Below are 17,812 nucleotides of genomic sequence, written 5' to 3'. Positions count from 1 at the left end.
AGCGCGCGCAGGTAGTAGTGGTAGTAGTAGTAGTAGTAGTAGTACCTAGTCTAGTAGCGGAAGGAGGAGTAAAAGCTGTATTACCAACGTCGGACTTTTCCCTCCATTTTTTTTCTTCCAGGGAGCGAGCAATAAGGGCCAGGGCTTGCGCAAGCTCGATTTCCTCGTTTTATCCCGAATCGGAGCTTTGGTAACTGCACTGCTCTTACAGACAGGGCGAAGAAAAGAAGAAGAAGAAGAAGAAGAAGGCGACGACCGACGACGATGGGGCTGCTGTCGCTGGGCACGCCACTGCCCTGGCCCGAGGCCAAGCCGCTCGCCGACCATGTTCGATATCACGGCATCAGCCAGTTTCTCAACCTCTGGGCCCAGATCAAGGACCGCCGAGGCGATAAGCTGCTCTGGGGCGACGAGATCGAGTACATTGTCGTCTCGTTTGATGACGAGAACCGCAATGCGCGCGTGTCGCTCCGCCAGGCCGAGATCCTCGATGTGCTGGCCAAGAGCCACCGCCAGACGGCCGACGAGGCCCCGGGCATCGCCAGCCAGGTGCCCACCTTCCACCCAGAGTACGGCCGCTTCATGCTCGAGAGCACGCCCGGCCAGCCGTACGGCGCGAGCCCGCGGGAGCTGCGCGCCGTCGAGGCCAACATGCGCCTCCGGCGGCGGATTGCGCGGAGCCACCTGCACCCGCACGAGCTGCCCATCACCCTGACCTCGTACCCGCGCCTGGGCTGCAACGACGTGCCTTTCACCGACCCGCATCTGGAGCCGCGGGGCGATGCGAGCCGGAGCATGTTCCTGCCCGACGAGGTCATCAACCCCCATGCGCGCTTCCCCACCCTCACGGCCAACATTCGCAAGCGGCGAGGCGCAAAGGTGGCCATCAACATGCCCGTCTTCCACGACGAAAACACGCCGAAGCCATTCTACGACCCAACGATACCCCACGACCGCAACCTGTTTCCCGAAGACAAGGAGGCGGGCGAGGGCGGTGCAGCGCTGCCGGACCACATCTACATGGACGCCATGGGCTTCGGCATGGGCTGCTGCTGCCTCCAGGTCACCTTCCAGGCCTGCTCCGTGCAGGAGGCCAGGACGGTGTACGACCAGCTGGTGCCCATTGGCCCGCTCATGCTCGCCCTCACGGCGGCGAGCCCCGCCTATCGTGGCTACCTTTCCGATGTTGACTGCCGGTGGAACGTCATCTCGGCCGCCGTCGACGATCGAACGCGCGAGGAAAAGGGGCTGGAGCCGTTGAAAGAGAGCAGAATGGTTATGCCAAAGAGCAGGTGCGTGCGCTGGCCTATACCATGCTTCTCATTCTGCAACAGCTGACATGGAGACTTTTCTTTGCCGTCGGAGCAGGTACGACTCGGTGGACAATTACATCTCTCTCGATGCGTTGAACCGGCCCGAGTACAACGACAACCCGCTCCCTGTCGACGAGGGCATCAAGGCCCGACTCGAGGCTGCGGGCATCGACTCGCTTCTCTCGTCGCACCTCGCCCATCTCTTCATCCGCGACCCCCTCGTCATCTTTTCCGAAATGGTGGACCAGGACGACGAAGTGAGCATGGACCACTTTGAGAATATCCAGTCGACAAACTGGCAAACGATGCGGTTCAAGCCGCCCCCGCCGGGTGGCCAGATTGGGTGGCGCGTCGAGTTTAGGAGCATGGAGGTGCAGGTGACCGACTTTGAGAATGCTGCATTCAGCGTCTTTATTGTCCTCTTGACCAGGGCCATCCTGAGCTTTGGCCTCAACTTTTACATTCCCATCAGCAAGGCGAGTTGTCTTGAAGAAGACGGAAAGGAAGCCAGTGGACGAAGCTGACCGTATGGCTGTATGTATGCGCTTACCTCAGGTCGATGAGAACATGAAGCGGGCGCACCACCGGGACGCCGTCCAGAAAGAGTCCTACTACTTTCGCAAGCAAGTCTACCGTACCAAGCCGCGGCACCACCAGAGGGAAGCCTCGGCTGCACGCACTCGATCGGCATCTGCCACGAGGGTCTCCTCGCGCGCGCCCTCCCCCGGTCCTGGTCCTGGCCCGTCGTCGTCTGTCCCGCCACACGCTCGGAGCGGCAACGGCGTCGTCGCTGCTGCTGCCGCCGTTAATGGCTCTACGCCTGCCTCGCCCTACCGCAGCCGAGCGGCCTCGCCAGAGCTAGGCCCCGTCGAGGAGGAGTACGAGGAGATGACGCTCGATGAGATTGTCAATGGTCGACGTCAGCCCTCGGCATCATCATCTGCACGAAGAGGGCAAGACGAGGAGGAGGAGCAAGGGGCAGGTGCCGGCGACTTTCCCGGCCTCGTCGGGCTCGTATACAACTACCTCGACTCGCTCAACATCGACGTCGAGACGCGCATCGAGATGGGCGCCTACCTCGACCTCGTTGCCGCCAGGGCCAGGGGTGAGCTCATGACGACGGCGACGTGGATCCGGCAGTACGTGAGGAGCCATCCCGAGTACAAGAAGGACTCGGTCGTGTCGCCCGGCATAAATTACGATGTGAGTCTCTTTTCTTTTTGCACGCATGCATACAAAGCCAGTACTGATCGGGACTCGTTGAATGAGCAGATGATAAAGAGGCTCGATGAGATCGAGCGGGGCGTCGTCGAGGCACCGGGCTTCCTTCCTGCAAATTATGCCAAGCGGCGGAGAGCATTTGGCGACAATGAGTAGCTGGTTGGTAGCTGGTAGTGATGGGCCACTGCGACACTGCGACTACTTCTACAGAAGCAGATGCACTCTCAGAAGACGGATCACATTCCCATGTCTATCTAGTACTACTACTACTATTGTCGGCATCCATTACAACTACTTCTGCTAATAATAGCGAACACATAGAGCAAAGAAGACCGTTCTCTACACGCTCAGCTCAGCCTTGGCGGCGTGCTTGATGACGTCGCTGTACGGCTGCAGGGCCGGCTCAACGTGCTTGGAGAGGAAGGAATCGACTTGCTGGGGCGCGCGGCCGATGAACGTCATGGGGTCCAGGAGCTTGTCCATGATGGCGTGCACCGGCTTGAAGTAGTCGTCGGCCATGATGCGCTTCACGAGGTCATTCTCGCCGCCCTCGACCTTGACGACGCGGGCGGCGTCGTGCGAGTGCACCCGGATCCGCTCGTGGCACTCCTGCCGGTCGCCGCCGAGGTGGACCATGGTCATGATGACGTTTTCCGTCGCCATAAATGGCAGCTCGGCGGCAATATGCCGCTGGATCTGGGCCGGGTAGACCACGAGGCCCTCGGTGATGTTTTGGAGAATGGTGAGAATGACATCGGCGGTGAGGAAGCCCTCGGGGATCGAAAGGCGCCGGTTGGCGCTGTCGTCGAGCGTGCGCTCCATCCACTGCCCGCCCGCCGTCTCGCGGGCGCTGTTGCCAATGTTGCCGAGCCAGCGGGCCAGGCCGCAGACGCGCTCGGAGCGCATCGGGTTGCGCTTGTATGCCATGGCCGACGACCCGATCTGGTCCTTTTCAAACGGCTCCTCGACCTCCTTGAGGTGGCAGAGGAGGCGGATGTCCGTCGCCATCTTGAGTGCCGAGGCCGAGAGCGAAACGAGGGAGTTGAGCACGTCGACGTCGACCTTGCGCGAGTACGTCTGTCCCGTGACGGGCATAGCCTCGTCGAAGCCGGCGAGCTTGGTCACCTTTTCGTCGAGGGCCTCGACGCGTTCGTGCTTGTCGGGAAAGGCGTCAAAGAGCTGAAGGAACGAGGCCTGGGTGCCCGTGGTGCCCTTTACGCCGCGGAAGGCGAGGTCGTCGCGGGCACGCTTGATGTTGCGCAGGTCCCAGAGGAAGTCCTGGATCCAGAGCGTGGCGCGCTTGCCCACCGTCGTCAGCTGGGCTGGCTGCATGTGGGTGAAGCCGAGCGTGGGCAGGGCGCGGTGCTCGTGCGCAAAGTCGCGCAGCCGCGCAATCACCGTGGCCAGCTTGGGCAGCAGCAGATCGAGGCCAGAGCGCAGAAAGATGAGGTCCGCATTGTCCGTCACGTAGCACGACGTGGCGCCCAGGTGGATCTTGCCCGCCGCCGCGGGGCACTTGCGGCCAAAGACGTGGACGTGGGCCATGACGTCGTGCCGCCGCCGCTTCTCCTCCTCGGCTGCCTGCTTCATCTGCTCAGCATCGAGCTCCAGGTTGGCCCGCATCTGCTCCAGGGCCTCGTCGGGAATGTCGATGCCGAGCTCCTTTTCGGCCTCGGCGAGGTAGAGCCAGAGCTTGCGCCAGGTCGAGAAGCGCGTCGCATTGGAAAAGAGGTGCGACATCTCCTTGGACGCATACCGGCCCGACAGGGGCGACTGCCACGCATCAAACGAGTGCTGCTGGGCCATGGTGAGATAGTCGTTGGTCGTCGGTCGAGATGGAAGAAGAAGATGATGATTGACGTCTCTGTGACTGACACCCTGTCGAAACCTCAAAGAGGAAGAAGAACGAACGGACGGAGCCCTTGTCAAAATTTGTCTCGGCCGATCAGGACCTTTTTGGGCGCGCCCGTGCTCGGTGACATATTTCGTTTATTCCCCATTAGCGCGATCTGGGCGCGTTCTTTCTCGATTCTCGATAGGGGCTAAACCCATGGAGGGGCGCAACTCCTAGGCGGAACAAACATCAGGACCGCTCCTAGGTCATCACTATCCGTCAGGGGGAGGACGAGGACGAAGAGACACACACCTACCAAATCGCCTATGATCTAGCTACTCGACGATCCATTGTACGACTACCACGACCCATTCACGACCTCACGACGAGCAGTAGCAGCAACAGCAGCACGGTACGACCCAACAAAGACACAGACAACAAACAACACAAAGATTTCCCCATAGAGTTCCCATCCATACCATGCCGCACCCGCAAAAGGTGCCTTCGCTCACCGAGCATCTCAGCCCTCGGGGCAGCATCGACGTGGAGGCAGACAAGCACCCGACGACACACGACAGCTGGCAGGCCATGCTCCGATACGACGCAGCCCGGCGGCGGGATTCCTCCACGTCCTATGGCGGTGTCGGCCAGCACGTCGTGGGCTCTCCCGAGGTCCTTTCGCCCCGCAGTGAGGAGGAGCACCCGCAGCAGCAGCAGAGCAGTTCCGTCATGATGCGAAAGATCTCCAAAGGACAAACGAGCCGCGCGAGCCTGCATCTGGGCGACGATCTGCCTCATATGCCCGAGCAGCTCCCTAGTGGCTTCATTTCCCCGCCGCCTGTCTCATCGCACTCGCCGCAACTAGCAGGAACAGGAGCAGGGGCGGGACCTGGTTCGCGGAGAGACTCGTTCATGAGCGCAGGAGAGGCGACGCTTCGATCAGCGCAAGCACCGAAAGTGAGCGGGAGCGCGCTAGACGACGCCGAAAAGACAGTGGACGACGATGTGTACACCTCGCCGCCAGCCCTGTACCGGCAGTACACGCCGCCCGCGCTCAAGGGCAGCAATGCCGTGCTCGTCGATCGGGAGTTGGAGAGGCTGAGGGACAAAAAGGCAAAGGAGATCAAGATGAAGTGGCGCATCATCACGGGCTGCCTCATGCTCTTGCTCTTTGGCTTCTCTGCCTACATCCTCATCGCATACATCCTCGCCTACCTCGCCCTCTCGCCCGCAAATTGGTTCCTCTCCGATGCACAGGACGGTACACAAACGAGTCCGGACCCGATGCTGAGATCGTTGGCGTTGGTCGGGGTGGCAGTACAGGCCCTCGCCGTCGCCGGCATCGTTCTGTCAGGATTCTACTTGCGCTTCTCGCGTCGACGGTCGTGCGGGACCTACACGGTCTGGATCATTGCCATTCTCAGCACCACGCTCAATGTTGCTCTCTCGGTGGCCAATCTGTCCCTCATCGCGCTCTGGCACAAAAAGTACTCAGATACGCCCGATGACCCCCTGGCAAAGACGCGCGACGTCTCGCAACGGTGCAACGGTGTATGGGACATGGACTTGCTCTGGTCCGCAGCAAAGGCCTCGCCCATTGCGAAACCAACCGACGACGGAGCTGCGGCGTCGGCGTGCACCCACGATGCTAGACGCACCCTACTCATGTTCATGATCGCCGGTGGACTCCGGCTCGGCATTCTTGTCTTTCTCTGCGCCGTGTGGATGGCCTGCCTCGCCAGGTACAACCGCTCTTTGGCCATCGTGGGCATCGTCGATCCCGACATGAAAGAGAGCGCAGAGATGCAGAAGCTGCTCATGGAAGAGGGTGGCTATTCCGGTCCTGATCACCCAGTGAGCACCGTCGGTCGCAGCGGGGGCAAACACGATGCGCTTCCTGCCATGCCTAGCGAGCCGCGCGATTCGCTGGTGGTGCCGGGCAGCTACGACTACGAATACGACGACGAGAGGGTCACGCATGCGTCGGATGCTCATCATCAACCCAAAACATACGGTGGTGGTGGCAGCGTCTATGACGACGAGACACTGAGAGGCTCCCAATCGCATTTCCACTCCTCCCAGTCACGGATGTCGCACGAGGCGCCGTCACTGCAGCAGTTTGCCTGGCAGCAGAACAAGGCCAGGGACCGTCACGACGAGGAAATCTACACGTACGGCAACATGCCACACCACCGACATGAGCGCAGCGGAAGCGCTGGCGCGTGGTCGCAAGGTATCCTTGACCGGCTGTGGACAGCCCTGTGGGGCGAATCGTCTCCCGAGACCCACGGACCCCAGCAGGAGCATATGGGAGATGAAAAGGGGACGCTGCTTGCTGCTCAGCAGCAGCAGCAGCAGCAGCAACATCAGCAGCACCAGCGAGAAGACAGCCGTCTGGGAGTAGGTGGTTGGTTCCGGAGAGAACCCTCGGACAGCAACTGGCGAATGCAAGGAAGCGAGACGGACGCGCGCGATTGGAAGTTGAGGGAAGACTCCTCGCTGGACATTCCCAACTACCAGCAGGAGGAGGCACACGCTTCTGCTCCGCCGCTCCCGCCCAAACAAGAGGAGGAACAGCGACACCAGAGGACAGCCTCGCAAGAGAAGAGGTCCCGAGAGGCTCGACACGCCGCGTCATCGAGCCAGCGCCACGCCAACGGTGCGGCTGAACCAGGGGGTCTGACGTCCGGAAGCAGGAGTAGGTCCAACTCGAGGGAGAGGGCAGAACGGAGGCGGCGCGACCAGCAGGACCGCATCGCCTTTCTGGCCTCGCTGGGCTACCAGTCCGGCGAAGGGGGCCAGACGACGCAGCAAGAGGCAAATGCGCCACAGCAGCGCGTCGGAGACGACCTGCCTCCGATGCCAATGGCCAGAGGCACCGCTCAGCGTGAAGAGACGTCGCTGCACAAGGCTGCAGATGGCGCTGGAGACGAAGACGACGACGAGGCCTTTTGGCGAGGGCCTGGCTCGTCTACCGCAGGCGAGAGCGATCGCAACCTGCTCCAGCCCGTGAACCAGCCGGTGTTCGTCCGGACCCTTGGCAAGCTCGTCCGCAAGCTCAGTGCAATCGAAAGCGTTGGAAGCGGCGAGGGCAGGAGGAGTGCGAGTGGAACAACATCCCAGCACCACCACAGCGGCAATCATGCCTCATCGTCCTCGTCGCACTACCGGAGCGGCAGCAGGGCGGGCCAGCGGAGCTTCGAGGGCGTCGCCATGGCAGGCAGGGAGATGGGCACCGTGAACGAGAATGACTGGTGATTCTCTCCTTCTTCTTCTCTTTGGCTCTTTAGCACCACTGTTCTGGACAATCACTTTCTGTGCTTTCTTTCCTCACGCTTATCCTACCTCACACATCCACACCTCTGGCAAATTAATCAACAGTGGCTTTCATTGTATGAAAGAGAAGAGGGGCAAGCGGCATGGAGCTACAGTAGTCTCCTGCGCGGCTGGAGGAGACAACCTAGTTGGGGAAGGAGGCCGAGCCCTGCGAGTATCCGGGCAGGGTGACGTTGTAGATAAAGACTTGCGTCGCTGCGTCTCCGTTTGTGACGGCGTAGGGGTCCGAGTAGTCCTGGAGGACGTACTTGCCCGTCTTTGGGTCCTGTGCCGCCTGGTGGCCGTTCTTTGTGATAAAGTCATTGTCCGACACGACAAAGAGGAGGAAGTTGTCGGCAGACGAGGAGGGCGCGACGGCGAGCGACTCGAGCTTGGACGCAATGAGCGTCTGGTCAAAGGCGCCGCCCGTCTGCAGGCCAAACTTGCCAATCTGCGCCGGGTCGACGAGGTCGACAAAGGAAGCATAGGGCGTGGGCGTGATGGAGGCGTCGAGCGTGCCACCGGGGCTGATGGGGTTGGCCGGCGCATCGTACTTTGTGCCGTGGATGTCGGTGGCGTTCTTTGTCGAGATGAGGTCCGCGTGCTTGTAGCTCGCGCCCGGGTCCGTGTCGCCGAAGCCGTTGCCGTCGCGGGCCAGGACGAGGAAGGTGGTCGAGTCGACAATGTGCAGCTCCGACGAGGCGCGCGTCTTGAGCTTCTTGGACTGCGGGAGCGGCACCACGTACTCGTGCACGAGGGGCGCAGAGGCGGGCACCTTGGAGACGTCAAAGGCCAGCAGCCGGCTGTACCGGTTCGTCGTCTTGTCCGAACCACCGTCCTGGATAGTGGCTGACTGGAGCAGGGCCCAGAGCGTGTTGGTCTTCCTGTCGAGCGTCAGCCCTTCAAAGCCCTGGTTGGCGGTGCGGCCCGTGGTCGGGTTGACCTCGGCCGTGAAGTTGTCGTTGCCCTTGGCATCCTTGGGCACGATGGCGTCCGGCGGCCGAATCGAGGTAAGGACGATGCCAGTCTGGCGCTCGAGGATGTGGATGTAGGGGCCGTACTCGTCCGAGACGAACTGGAGATGTCCATCGGCCGAGAAGGCAAAGCCCTCAGAGTCAAACGAGACGTGGTTGTCCGAGGGAGCCACGGGGAGCGGGGGCGTGGCAAAGGTGGCATTCTTGACCGCCGTGGGGTCCAGGCCAGTCGTGTAGTTGAGACCAGCGACGGCGTACCGGTAGAGCTGCGTCGACTCGTACTTGAAGGCAATGTTCTCCACCGTGGCGCTTCCCTTGGTCGGGTCAAACGTGAAGGTGAACGTCTGCGATCGAGCACGGTAGTCGGTCGTCGTCTGCGTGTTGTGGCCACGGTCCGGGTTGAGGCGGATCTTGCCGGTGTATGACGAGCCCTGGCTCTGGACAGACTCGAGGGCAATCGCGGAGCCCAGCCCGCCCAGCGTCTCGCCGTAGGAATCGACCGCGCTCGCATTGATGCGGCCGAAACCGACGAGGCCGTGGTTGACAAACGTCCTTCCGTCGAAGCTCACCGTGGTGTCGGCAGCGACGGTGCTGGCCGCGCCGATGACAATGGCACCGAGAAGAGACGAAAAGGTCTGAGACAGCTTCATTGTGGCAGGTTTGATGGGGCTCCATCACTCATAACTGGGCGGCCACAACCTTTTTATAACGCATTCTCGACGGAGCTTCTTCTTCTGAGCTCTTCTGATCCGGAATTTGAAAAGTCTCGCTCCAGAAGATGATCTTCCGAAGCTCTAACGTAACAGAACAACGCTAAAACGGCAGTGGAGGGCAGGGCACGGCCTCGCCTTGCTGCAACGTGCGCACGTTCCCTCAAGCCGATCTCCCGTCAGACCGTACCTGAACACTTGTGGCCCTGGGTCATGCATGCAGTGTGATGAATGGCCGAACAAGGCTCTTCCCGCCAAGCCTTTCAAACTCAAACGAGGCCGAGGAGCGTGGAGTGATGGAGAGCAGTCTTCCTGATCTCTCCAGTGGCTTTAATCTGTCAAATTCCGGAGTGAAGCGATGTCGGACACCGAGGCCTTGCAACAGCCCCCAAGAATGACTGCCTTCCAGCCCAAACCTCTCCCTGTAGCTTCTTGATCCTCGGGAGTTGACATTCGAAGAACGTCGTTGGCCACGTTTACCAATTGCGATGCCCATCCTCCACGATCGACATCGTTGTTCGACGGCCCGTTCGCAGCTGGCCTCCATTTTCTCGCTTGCCCATCCCAGACAAGACCCCCATCCGGATAGAGCTAAGGTACCCAGATGAGCCCACGCAGCACGCAATGGGGAGCAGTCAGGGGAAAAGGGTACTCACAAACAGGTACGGTTGCTTCCGGATCACACCTTGCTCTTGCAGCTTCGTGACAGCGTCTGTCAAGCTTTGCACGAGCGGTCGGATGTAGTATGGTTTTGTGCAGTTGATGCCGATGCCGTCCAGCGGCGCGCCTGCTTCGGACTCGTCTGGTTGCTTGCCCAAGGTGGCCGCGAGAAGGTCTGCGAAATGATCCTGCTGTCTCGCGTCCGTCTGAGCTAGCGGGGGATAGGGCAGCCTGGTCCCATCTGGAAAGACAAAGGAAGCGTAGACTATGACGCCCTCGCCCATCTTTGCTCGAATCTTTGACGTCGCCCTGCGAGCTGCAATGGCCTCGTCGAGGCGCGGAATCGTCTCGAATGCCACGACATCGACGGCTTCTGCCTGGGCTGAACCAAAGATTGTCTGCAGTCTCTGCAGGTGGAACTGCTCGAGGTCGAGCAACGACGGCGTAGGGCCACTCTTTGGAGATTGTTTCGTGGGAAGAAAGTAGTCGCCCGTATCTGTGCCATTGCGCACGACAAAAGATCCGTCAGGTCCCTTAATCGAGCTCAGAAATCACCGGGCAGTCAAAGCTCACACTCAGATCCATTGGCCAGCGCCGCACCAAACGGCCCAAGGCTGAGCCCCACGAGCGTCCTCTTTCGCCCCTGTCCACGCTCATCCTCGCTGCGAACCTGCGCGGCCAGCCCGACCGACTGGACGAGAAGCTCATCTGCCAGCTTGTCCGAGTAGCCCGCCAGCTCAAAGGCCAGCCTCGATGCCTGGTAGCTGCATGAGCGCGCCAGTCAGCGTCGTCTTGTCTCCGGTGTGGCTGCGAACTCACGTAGAAGTCAGGATGATGTCGGCGCCCGCCTTGATGAAATCGCGGTGCGTAGCCTTGATCAGCTCCTTCCCACTGGCTCTCTTTGTTGTCGCACCCGAGGAAGAAGTGGACGAGGGGCCGTCGCACCGCTCTTTGTTGTCGAGGAGCAGCGATGCAGACCAGAGCCTGCCCGACAGGTCCTGGCCGTATGCATCCTCGAGGTGCGTCGCAAAGCCGCCGTCGAGGATGGCAAGCCGCGCCTCTCGGATCGAAGCGATGTTCTCTGCCAGCCTGTCCATCGCTCTCGGACTCCCTTGCCCGCTTAGGCCTCGTCTGCGTCGGTCTTTGAGAAGAAGAAGCGAAGATCAATTGGACAGGAAAAGTTTATTTCTCGCTCCACCAAGGCACGCGACATGTTCAGGCACCTGTACTGTTCCGAAAGAGAGGTGGGACCTTCCGTTTGGCATTCATTCCTCGAGAAAGAAAGTGAAAGAGAGAGAGAGGAGAGAGGGAAGAGAGAGAAAGAAGAGAAAATAGTGCCATCAGTCGAGCCATGAAAGGGCGACAAAAAGAGCTGATGAGGAAAAGAAAGACAACAGACAACACAAATAACAACAGGTGATGAGAGAAGAAGATGACCGAGACGAGTAGGAAAGGGAAAAGGAAAAGAAGAACCCTGGTATGATGATGGCAGCACAGCGGGAGCACTTGTCGAAATCGAGAACGAAGAGGCCTGCTTTCGGAGTGTGGAGATGCGATTTGAAAAGGGCATGCGGCGGCGTCGATCGACATCGTGGAGAGATGAAGCAGCTGAAGCAGGGGTAAAAACGAAGAGAAGAGTCGATTACTTGGAATCGGCAAAGAGTGTCATCTTTCCACCGCTTGCCAGCCACTCCTTGAGGTCCTCGTCGTCGCTCAGCCGCATCATGCCGCTCGACCCGGGCTCGGGCTGTGCCTCCTTGTAACGAAGAATGGCCACATCGCTTCCCAGCCGTTCCTTGACCTTGTCCATCAACGCGGCAAAGGTGACATTCGGTGGGACGCGGATCGCAACCGTGTCGTCGGTGACTCGGTGGAAAATCTTGATCTTGACAAACGGGGGCTGGCCGGCACCGGCACCAGCACCCGAGGTTGCGGACGTGGGGAGCGGCGGCTGCGCATGCACTGACCCTGATCGTCCGTGGGACGAGGAGCCCCTCGAGTCCCTCGAATCGACCGTCGTCGCCGACGTGTTCCTCGTCATGTTCTGGTGCGGCTTGAGGTGGGCCGAGTGCGAGTTGGGCCCACTGCTTCGGCTGTCGGCGGCAGAGTGCTGCGAGCTTCGGCTGGCCGCTCCTCCTCCGTTTGGCCCCCCTTCGCCCATGCCAAGGCTGGCCATGCCCGAGCTTAGCTCGTCGCCCGTCGCTGACCGCGCAGAAGAGCCAACGGGCATGTCTTCGGAGTATTTGCTGTTTTGTTGCTCACCCTCGGTCAGTCCTGGACCCACGTCGCCATCAAAATAGTCGTTGCTCGAGGATACCCACCTTGTCCCGTTGCTTGCCAGAATTTCACTCGTGGTCGCACCAGATGCTTGAGCCTGCTGATTCCGGGGAGGTGAAGTAGTGCAGTGGTCGCCAGGCCGCGGCTCGAAGAAGAGTCTGACGAGCTCGGAGCGGAGAATGTACTCGGGCAGGGCACACAGCTCGGTGATGTACAGGTCCAGGTCCTGCCTTCTCTGCGACGTGATCAGGTCATCGACTTGCTCGAGCGGACCTGGCATCAGCGGCAGTATCCGTTCGCTCATCTGTCCATTGGCCAGCTGCTCCCGTCCTGCTTCCGCGGGAAAATGATCGAGAAGGGCAATTTGAAACTCGTAGAAGTCCTCATAGAGCCGGTAGAGGATCAGGTCCCTCTCCTCGCCCGCAGGTGCTGTGGGTGCGTCTGAATTCGCGCTCGATGATGGGCCTGCAATGTGGCCAGCCTGGATGCGGAACCAATAGTCGCCCTGCTCGTAGTGGAACGAGTCAACGTTGGCGCTGTGAACGATGCCAGTGGGCAGTTCCTGCCCAGGCGTGATGTCCGGGGGCATATTGTCCAGGCTTGGTTGACCGTCCTTTGGTGGGATGGGTGGCTGCTGCTGTTGCTGCTCATAGAACTGATTCGACGAGGACGACGAAGACGGGTCAAAGGGCGGCTGTTGCTGCTGCTGTTGTTGCTGTTGCTGCTGTTGGAAAGGCTGCTGCTGCTGTTGCCCCAACCCTTGGGGCTGCGCCTGGGCCCCGGGCTGAGCTTGGTTGCCCGCAAAGTCAAATCGGCCGAGGGGAATGGTGTTCTTCTTGTAATCTGCCGTCATCTTCTTCCACTCTTCCACCTTTGGCACGACGCCGCTGTCGATGAGCTCGTCGACGTTCTCGACGACTCTGCCTGTCGACAGGTCCTTGATCTCGATGAATGCGACGGGGATCAGGCCTGGCCCACCCAGTCTGCCAATCGGCTTAGCCACAAACCACTCGTAGTTGGACTGGGCAATGACGATGATCGATTCGCCCGCCTTTGCCTCGAGCTCGTCTGCACGTTCGGCCGCAAAGTCATACTTGACTGTCCCAAAGAGACCAGCGCCGCTCTTGGCCGGGCCCGGTTGCCCGGATGCAGCCGCCGACGTCCCAGCTGCCCCAGGCCCCATTCCCATCCCTGTCCCTGCCCCTGCTCCTGCTCCTGCCCCTGCCCCCTGTTGGATGCCTGCGCTTCCAGCTGGCGCCGGTCTTGATGACCTCGAGAGGATATCAAAGTAAGCAGCGGGCACAAGACCCCTCGCGTTCGTCACCGGGTTCGTCGCCTCGAGCCAGTCTGGATTGGAAGAGTTGTCGTCGGTGAGGACGTGGAAGAAGTCGCCCTTCACAAAGCTCAGCTCTTGAGGAGCTCTCGATCGATAGTCTCTGGTGGCACGGATGACTTTTTTGGGCGGCTGGATCGACACGGCGTTTCTCACGCCAGTAAACATCGATGGGGGCGCGCCCGTGCCTGTCGCAAAGCCCGAGGCAAACGACGAGGAGCCGCCGGCGCCCGGCCTGTTGCCTCCCGAATTGCGGTCCTTGTTGAGGGAGCGTCTGAAGTCCTTGAGTCCCTTCATTGTTTTTTGTCTATCTGGTTTCCTTTTTCCTTTTCCCCTTTATTGTTTTGGGTGGATCGCCACGTCGATTTGATGCGCTGTGTTTTCCCCTGCCCTCGTTTTCCTCGCGACGCCGAACCCTTGATGTTTGGGCCAGTGGCGTGTGTTTTTGGTCCTCTCCGCTTCAAGAGCCGCCACAGGGACGTGTCTCTGTAGCAAGGGAAGGAGGAATGAAATGCGAAGCCTCTTTGTCTGAAAGCTCCGTCTCGCGTCGGTGTTGCGGGCGGGGCGCAATTTAGACGTAACTGGCCAGATCTGATGTCGAGTTCTTGGCGCGTGTGCAGCGAGCAAGTTCGACAAGCTACGGTCTTCGCTGCTGTCGTTGCCGTCGTCGCCGAAGAAGCCCCGCGCACAATGCCAAGAGAGTAAGGCGTCCAGCAGGCGCTTTGATAACAGAGCGAGCTGTGCGAGTGTGCGCGCGTGATGCAAATTCAGCAAAGCGCTCACGTCCGAATTGCTAGGGCTGCGGGCAAGCGACACACAAAGACGACGAAAGAAGACGCGTAGCAGGCGGTAGTGACGGCGATGGCGGCCTTTTCTCCAAGGTCGACGGTCTCAAGAAAGAATAAGGAGAGATATGGCTGGGGCCTTTTCTCGTCGTCTGTCTGTCTCTTACGGCTTGATGGCAGCACAGCAGATGAAGCGCGGCGTGAGTCGAAAAGAGGAGGAGACTGTGCGTTGCGGGAAATCGAGTGAGATGTGAAGAGAGCGAGGGGGACAAGGGGGACCAGGAGCGGATCGCGTGCTTTGTTTTGTGCTGCGTCGCGCTCGGTGTCTCGCCGCTCGTGTTCCTGCTCCCTTAACTCTCCGAGCGAGGAATGCTGGGTGCGGATGGATGGGGGCCTGAGCTCGAGACGGCGTCGAGAAAGATCGACTCTCGAGGCGCGGGAGAACAGATGCCCCAATCGGCCGTGCTGGATGATGAAAGGGAAGAGTGGGAAGAGGAGGAGGAGGAAGAGAAGAAGCCGTCCCCTTTCTCCCACTAGTTTTATTTTTATTTTTTATTTTTTGCCGCTTGATAGAGCTCGAGTTAGTGAGCGAGGGTCAACAGAGGTGGAAAACACCTCGTCTTGCCGCGATCGCGCTTGGCTCGCTCTATCAGTCCATTATATTACAGAGCAGGTTCATTGCACCACCGAAAAGGTTGCGCGTCCTAATTTCAGAAATCTGGTTCAAATTCCAATAACCCAGAATTTAGGGATGGCCAGCAAGTCGGACATCCTGAAGCGCTGACGGACATGCAGATAGACGACGTGCTTCCAGTCCAACGGAGCCGACCAGTACATCAGAATCGATTGGGTGTGGTGCTTGTTTGTCAACTAAGGGCGTGATGTTGATTGATCAAGCTCCATTGCTCTGGATATGCGCTCCTGTGACGAGGCAAGGGCGCGTCAAATGTCTCAAGCCTGTGCTTGCTGCGACTTCTCGAAGGGCTCGTTGCTTGCTTGTCAAACCCGGAAGAAGATTGTTGCCTCAGCCTCCGAAATAGGCGACGAGAAAGAAATTCAATTGGGGACAGCACGAGATCAAGATCGAAATCAGACAAAAAGCCAGGAGACAGTCGGCCAGGAGAAAGAGGGTTGGGCAAAGGTGGGGACGCCGGCGAGGGAAGGGAGGGACGCATCCCAAGTACAGGCTAAGGGATCCAACAAGGGTCCTGCTCGTCGCCGACGGCGAAAGATCTTCCTTGGCATCATTTCCTGAATAGCGGTCGTCTTGTCTGACCGTCTGCCCTTCGAAGGGCGTGGTCTTGTGACGCCGGACTTACCTTCGGACCATTTCTACCTTTATGCCCTGGGTCACCCTCCCTCTTTTTTCGGAATAACTCATCTTCCGGAAATGTGCGAGAAGGACAGCGCACGCAGGGCAAACTCCCGACCGAATTTTCTCTTTGACATACGTGTCGTACCCTTTCAAATGAAGCGCTCCTTCTCAACGGACTTTGTCCGAATCGTGAGAACTGATGAAGTCTGCACACGGTAATGGACCGAGAAAAGAGAACGAAGATGACGGTGTAACAAGAGCCTTTTCAGGATTGCAAAGCAAGGAACCAGTCTGACTAGCACTAAAGAAAAGACACCTGCGCCACTGTCAAAGGGGGAGGAGAAGACAACCTGTGTATAGAGAGGGAAGAACTGGTCTGGCGAGGCTCGCACAGCGAGCCCGCTCAAAGCAAAAGACAGCAAAGGAATAACAGGGAGAAACACGAAGAAAAGAGGAGAGGAGAGAGGAAAGGGGAAAGGAGGCGCATGACCTTTAGCTGGAGTACATGCGGAACAGGGCGTTGGGCTCCTTGCCCGACAGGAGGCAGTTTTGCTGGGTGACGCCCTGCATCGACTGGAGAGCGGCGAACCAGGCGTAGCCCATGACGCGGTCGTTGGAGTCCATCCACTGCTTCGTCTCCGTCATGAAGCTCTTGACGTCCGAGGCGCTGGGCTGGTCGTTGCCGTTGAAGTTGGTGCAAGCCATCTCGGTGATCCAGACGTCCTTGTCAAAGGTGTCGATCCAGTTCTGGACGTACGTCTTGAACTTCTCGGCAGTGGTGTCGTAGAAGTGGAGCGAGATGGCGTCGAGGCTGTTGAACTGGTCGGCGCACTTGGACTTGAACTCCTTGTACCACTCGAGTCCGTCGGGAGCCGACGTCGTCGAGGGGCCCATGACGTACCAGCCCTTGTCGGCGAGGGGCTTGATGTTCTCGCGCATGAGCGAGCAGGCGTGCTCGGGGGTCATCTTGGCCTGGCCCTTTTGGTTGACCTCGTTCATGGCCATGACAGCCTTGTGCTTGTTCCACTTGCCGTTCTGGTCGTTGAGGACGCGCTTCTTGAAGTCGTCCAGGTTGGCGCCCGGGCCAGAGTCACCCCAGAGCATGGGGAAGAAGAGCGAGTCGGTTGGCGCGCTGTCCCACTTGGGCCAGGCACCCCACGAGTAGAACCAGGAGACGGTGCCAGACATGAAGGGCTCGATGTTGATACCGCCAGCGTTTGCCCAGCAAAGACCAGCTTTGCTCTTGTAGCCGCTGGGCTTCTTGCCCGAGCCCTGAGCGCCCGACGACGAAGATGACGACGAAGCAGACGACGATGCGGAAGATGACGACGAGGTGCCCGACGACTTGGCGGCTTTGGAGCCGGCGCTCTTGGTGGCGCTGCTGGCGCTGTTCTTCTTGGACTTGTGCTTCTTGTGCTTTGAGGAGCCGGCCTTGCAGCTCGTGCGCTTCTCGAGGTGGGCGCTACCGTGGTTGAGGGCGAGACCGCTGACGTCCTGAGGCGAGGCGGCCACAAGCGTGGAGCTGGCCACAAGGGCGGCAGCGACGAGGGACGAGGTGAGGAACTTCATGATGATGTTTGTAGTGGTGGTAAGTAACGTTGATGCGAAAGAGCGAAGAGAAATGAGTGAGTCAAGGCGACAACAACGAAAGACTGTGAGAGTATGCTGGTGTGCGTATGTTTAGTGCTGAGCGAGAGTGAGTTGAGCGCGCCGTTACAAGAGGGATGGAGATCGGGAGGAGAGGAGGTTGGAGGTCAAGAGACAGAAGCCGGTTCTGGTCAAGAGGTAGATCGAGGTCGGTGCTGGTAGAGGGGAAACAAAGGGACGAGAGGGAGGGGGATTCGACTAACAGGGGGGCCATATCGGTTGCGCCTTCGTTCCTTTCGAAACGATCGAATAAGGGATACCCAATTCAAAGAATATTCAATTTAGGCAAAAGAAGAGGATGGAGAGGGGCAGGAGACGACTCTTAGACCAAGCCAGGCCGAATTCTGCATGGGATTCTTGTATTAATGTTTGGTCGACCTCGTGTGCGCGACGATGCAAATGGGCTATTTTGAGGGACCATTCGGCAG

General features: G+C 59.4%; 7 protein-coding genes across 7 annotated transcripts; 2 read left to right on the top strand and 5 right to left on the bottom strand.

The window, feature by feature from the left end:
• The first annotated feature begins 61 nt into the window (after window positions 1-61).
• On the top strand, window positions 62-2,955 carry FA10DRAFT_275202 (GCS-domain-containing protein). Its single transcript, XM_025523255.1, has 4 exons — window positions 62-1,292; window positions 1,369-1,789; window positions 1,869-2,516; window positions 2,586-2,955. The coding sequence occupies exons 1-4, from the start codon at window positions 265-267 to the stop codon at window positions 2,688-2,690; spliced, it is 2,202 nt and encodes a 733-aa protein (XP_025377691.1). The 5' UTR covers window positions 62-264; the 3' UTR covers window positions 2,691-2,955.
• On the bottom strand, window positions 2,874-4,340 carry FA10DRAFT_251991 (Adenylosuccinate lyase; the record flags this gene model as incomplete). Its single annotated transcript, XM_025519632.1, has 1 exon — window positions 2,874-4,340. One exon carries the CDS (start codon window positions 4,338-4,340, stop codon window positions 2,874-2,876), a length of 1,467 nt encoding a protein of 488 aa, XP_025377690.1.
• A 508-nt stretch (window positions 4,341-4,848) lies between these two features.
• FA10DRAFT_260317 (hypothetical protein) lies at window positions 4,849-7,626 on the top strand (the record flags this gene model as incomplete). Its single annotated transcript, XM_025520006.1, has 1 exon — window positions 4,849-7,626. One exon carries the CDS (start codon window positions 4,849-4,851, stop codon window positions 7,624-7,626), a length of 2,778 nt encoding a protein of 925 aa, XP_025377689.1.
• A 101-nt stretch (window positions 7,627-7,727) lies between these two features.
• FA10DRAFT_114465 (hypothetical protein) lies at window positions 7,728-9,502 on the bottom strand. Its single transcript, XM_025517889.1, has one exon. It carries the CDS (start codon window positions 9,305-9,307, stop codon window positions 7,829-7,831), a length of 1,479 nt encoding a protein of 492 aa, XP_025377688.1. The 5' UTR covers window positions 9,308-9,502; the 3' UTR covers window positions 7,728-7,828.
• Window positions 9,503-9,505: 3 nt separating this feature from the next.
• On the bottom strand, window positions 9,506-11,178 carry FA10DRAFT_266966 (Homocysteine S-methyltransferase). Its single transcript, XM_025521721.1, has 4 exons — window positions 10,847-11,178; window positions 10,601-10,791; window positions 10,024-10,523; window positions 9,506-9,958 (listed from the first exon to the last, which is right to left on the bottom strand). Exons 1-4 carry the CDS (start codon window positions 11,122-11,124, stop codon window positions 9,698-9,700), a joined length of 1,230 nt encoding a protein of 409 aa, XP_025377687.1. The 5' UTR covers window positions 11,125-11,178; the 3' UTR covers window positions 9,506-9,697.
• Window positions 11,179-11,270: 92 nt separating this feature from the next.
• FA10DRAFT_266964 (hypothetical protein) lies at window positions 11,271-13,864 on the bottom strand. The gene is made up of 2 exons (XM_025521720.1): window positions 12,349-13,864; window positions 11,271-12,273 (listed from the first exon to the last, which is right to left on the bottom strand). Exons 1-2 carry the CDS (start codon window positions 13,491-13,493, stop codon window positions 11,670-11,672), a joined length of 1,749 nt encoding a protein of 582 aa, XP_025377686.1. The 5' UTR covers window positions 13,494-13,864; the 3' UTR covers window positions 11,271-11,669.
• A 2,122-nt stretch (window positions 13,865-15,986) lies between these two features.
• FA10DRAFT_266962 (hypothetical protein) lies at window positions 15,987-17,544 on the bottom strand. Its single transcript, XM_025521719.1, has one exon. The coding sequence runs from the start codon at window positions 17,304-17,306 to the stop codon at window positions 16,230-16,232; it is 1,077 nt and encodes a 358-aa protein (XP_025377685.1). The 5' UTR covers window positions 17,307-17,544; the 3' UTR covers window positions 15,987-16,229.
• Window positions 17,545-17,812: the final 268 nt, after the last annotated feature.

Source organism: Acaromyces ingoldii (genome assembly GCF_003144295.1).
Source record: "Acaromyces ingoldii strain MCA 4198 unplaced genomic scaffold FA10scaffold_3, whole genome shotgun sequence".
Lineage (NCBI taxonomy): Eukaryota > Fungi > Basidiomycota > Exobasidiomycetes > Exobasidiales > Cryptobasidiaceae > Acaromyces > Acaromyces ingoldii.
This window is presented reverse-complemented; position numbering and strand designations above follow the sequence as displayed.

Bases quoted from the DNA above. Each gene is read 5' to 3' on its own strand.
- FA10DRAFT_266964 (XM_025521720.1), bottom strand. From the start codon at position 13,493: ATGGGAATGGGGCCTGGGGCAGCTGGGACGTCGGCGGCTGCATCCGGG. The intron at 12,274-12,348 runs GTGGGTATCCTC...GCAACAAAACAG, and splicing joins CTGGCAAGCAACGGGACAAG to CAAATACTCCGAAGACATGC.
- FA10DRAFT_266966 (XM_025521721.1), bottom strand. From the start codon at position 11,124: ATGGACAGGCTGGCAGAGAACATCGCTTCGATCCGAGAGGCGCGGCTT. The intron at 10,524-10,600 runs GTGAGCTTTGAC...GCAATGGCACAG, and splicing joins GCTGGCCAATGGATCTGAGT to ATACGGGCGACTACTTTCTT. The intron at 9,959-10,023 runs GTGAGTACCCTT...TGGGTACCTTAG, and splicing joins GGAAGCAACCGTACCTGTTT to CTCTATCCGGATGGGGGTCT.
- FA10DRAFT_275202 (XM_025523255.1), top strand. From the start codon at position 265: ATGGGGCTGCTGTCGCTGGGCACGCCACTGCCCTGGCCCGAGGCCAAG. The intron at 1,790-1,868 runs GCGAGTTGTCTT...CGCTTACCTCAG, and splicing joins TTTACATTCCCATCAGCAAG to GTCGATGAGAACATGAAGCG. The intron at 2,517-2,585 runs GTGAGTCTCTTT...TTGAATGAGCAG, and splicing joins CGCCCGGCATAAATTACGAT to ATGATAAAGAGGCTCGATGA.
- FA10DRAFT_266962 (XM_025521719.1), bottom strand. From the start codon at position 17,306: ATGAAGTTCCTCACCTCGTCCCTCGTCGCTGCCGCCCTTGTGGCCAGC.
- FA10DRAFT_114465 (XM_025517889.1), bottom strand. From the start codon at position 9,307: ATGAAGCTGTCTCAGACCTTTTCGTCTCTTCTCGGTGCCATTGTCATC.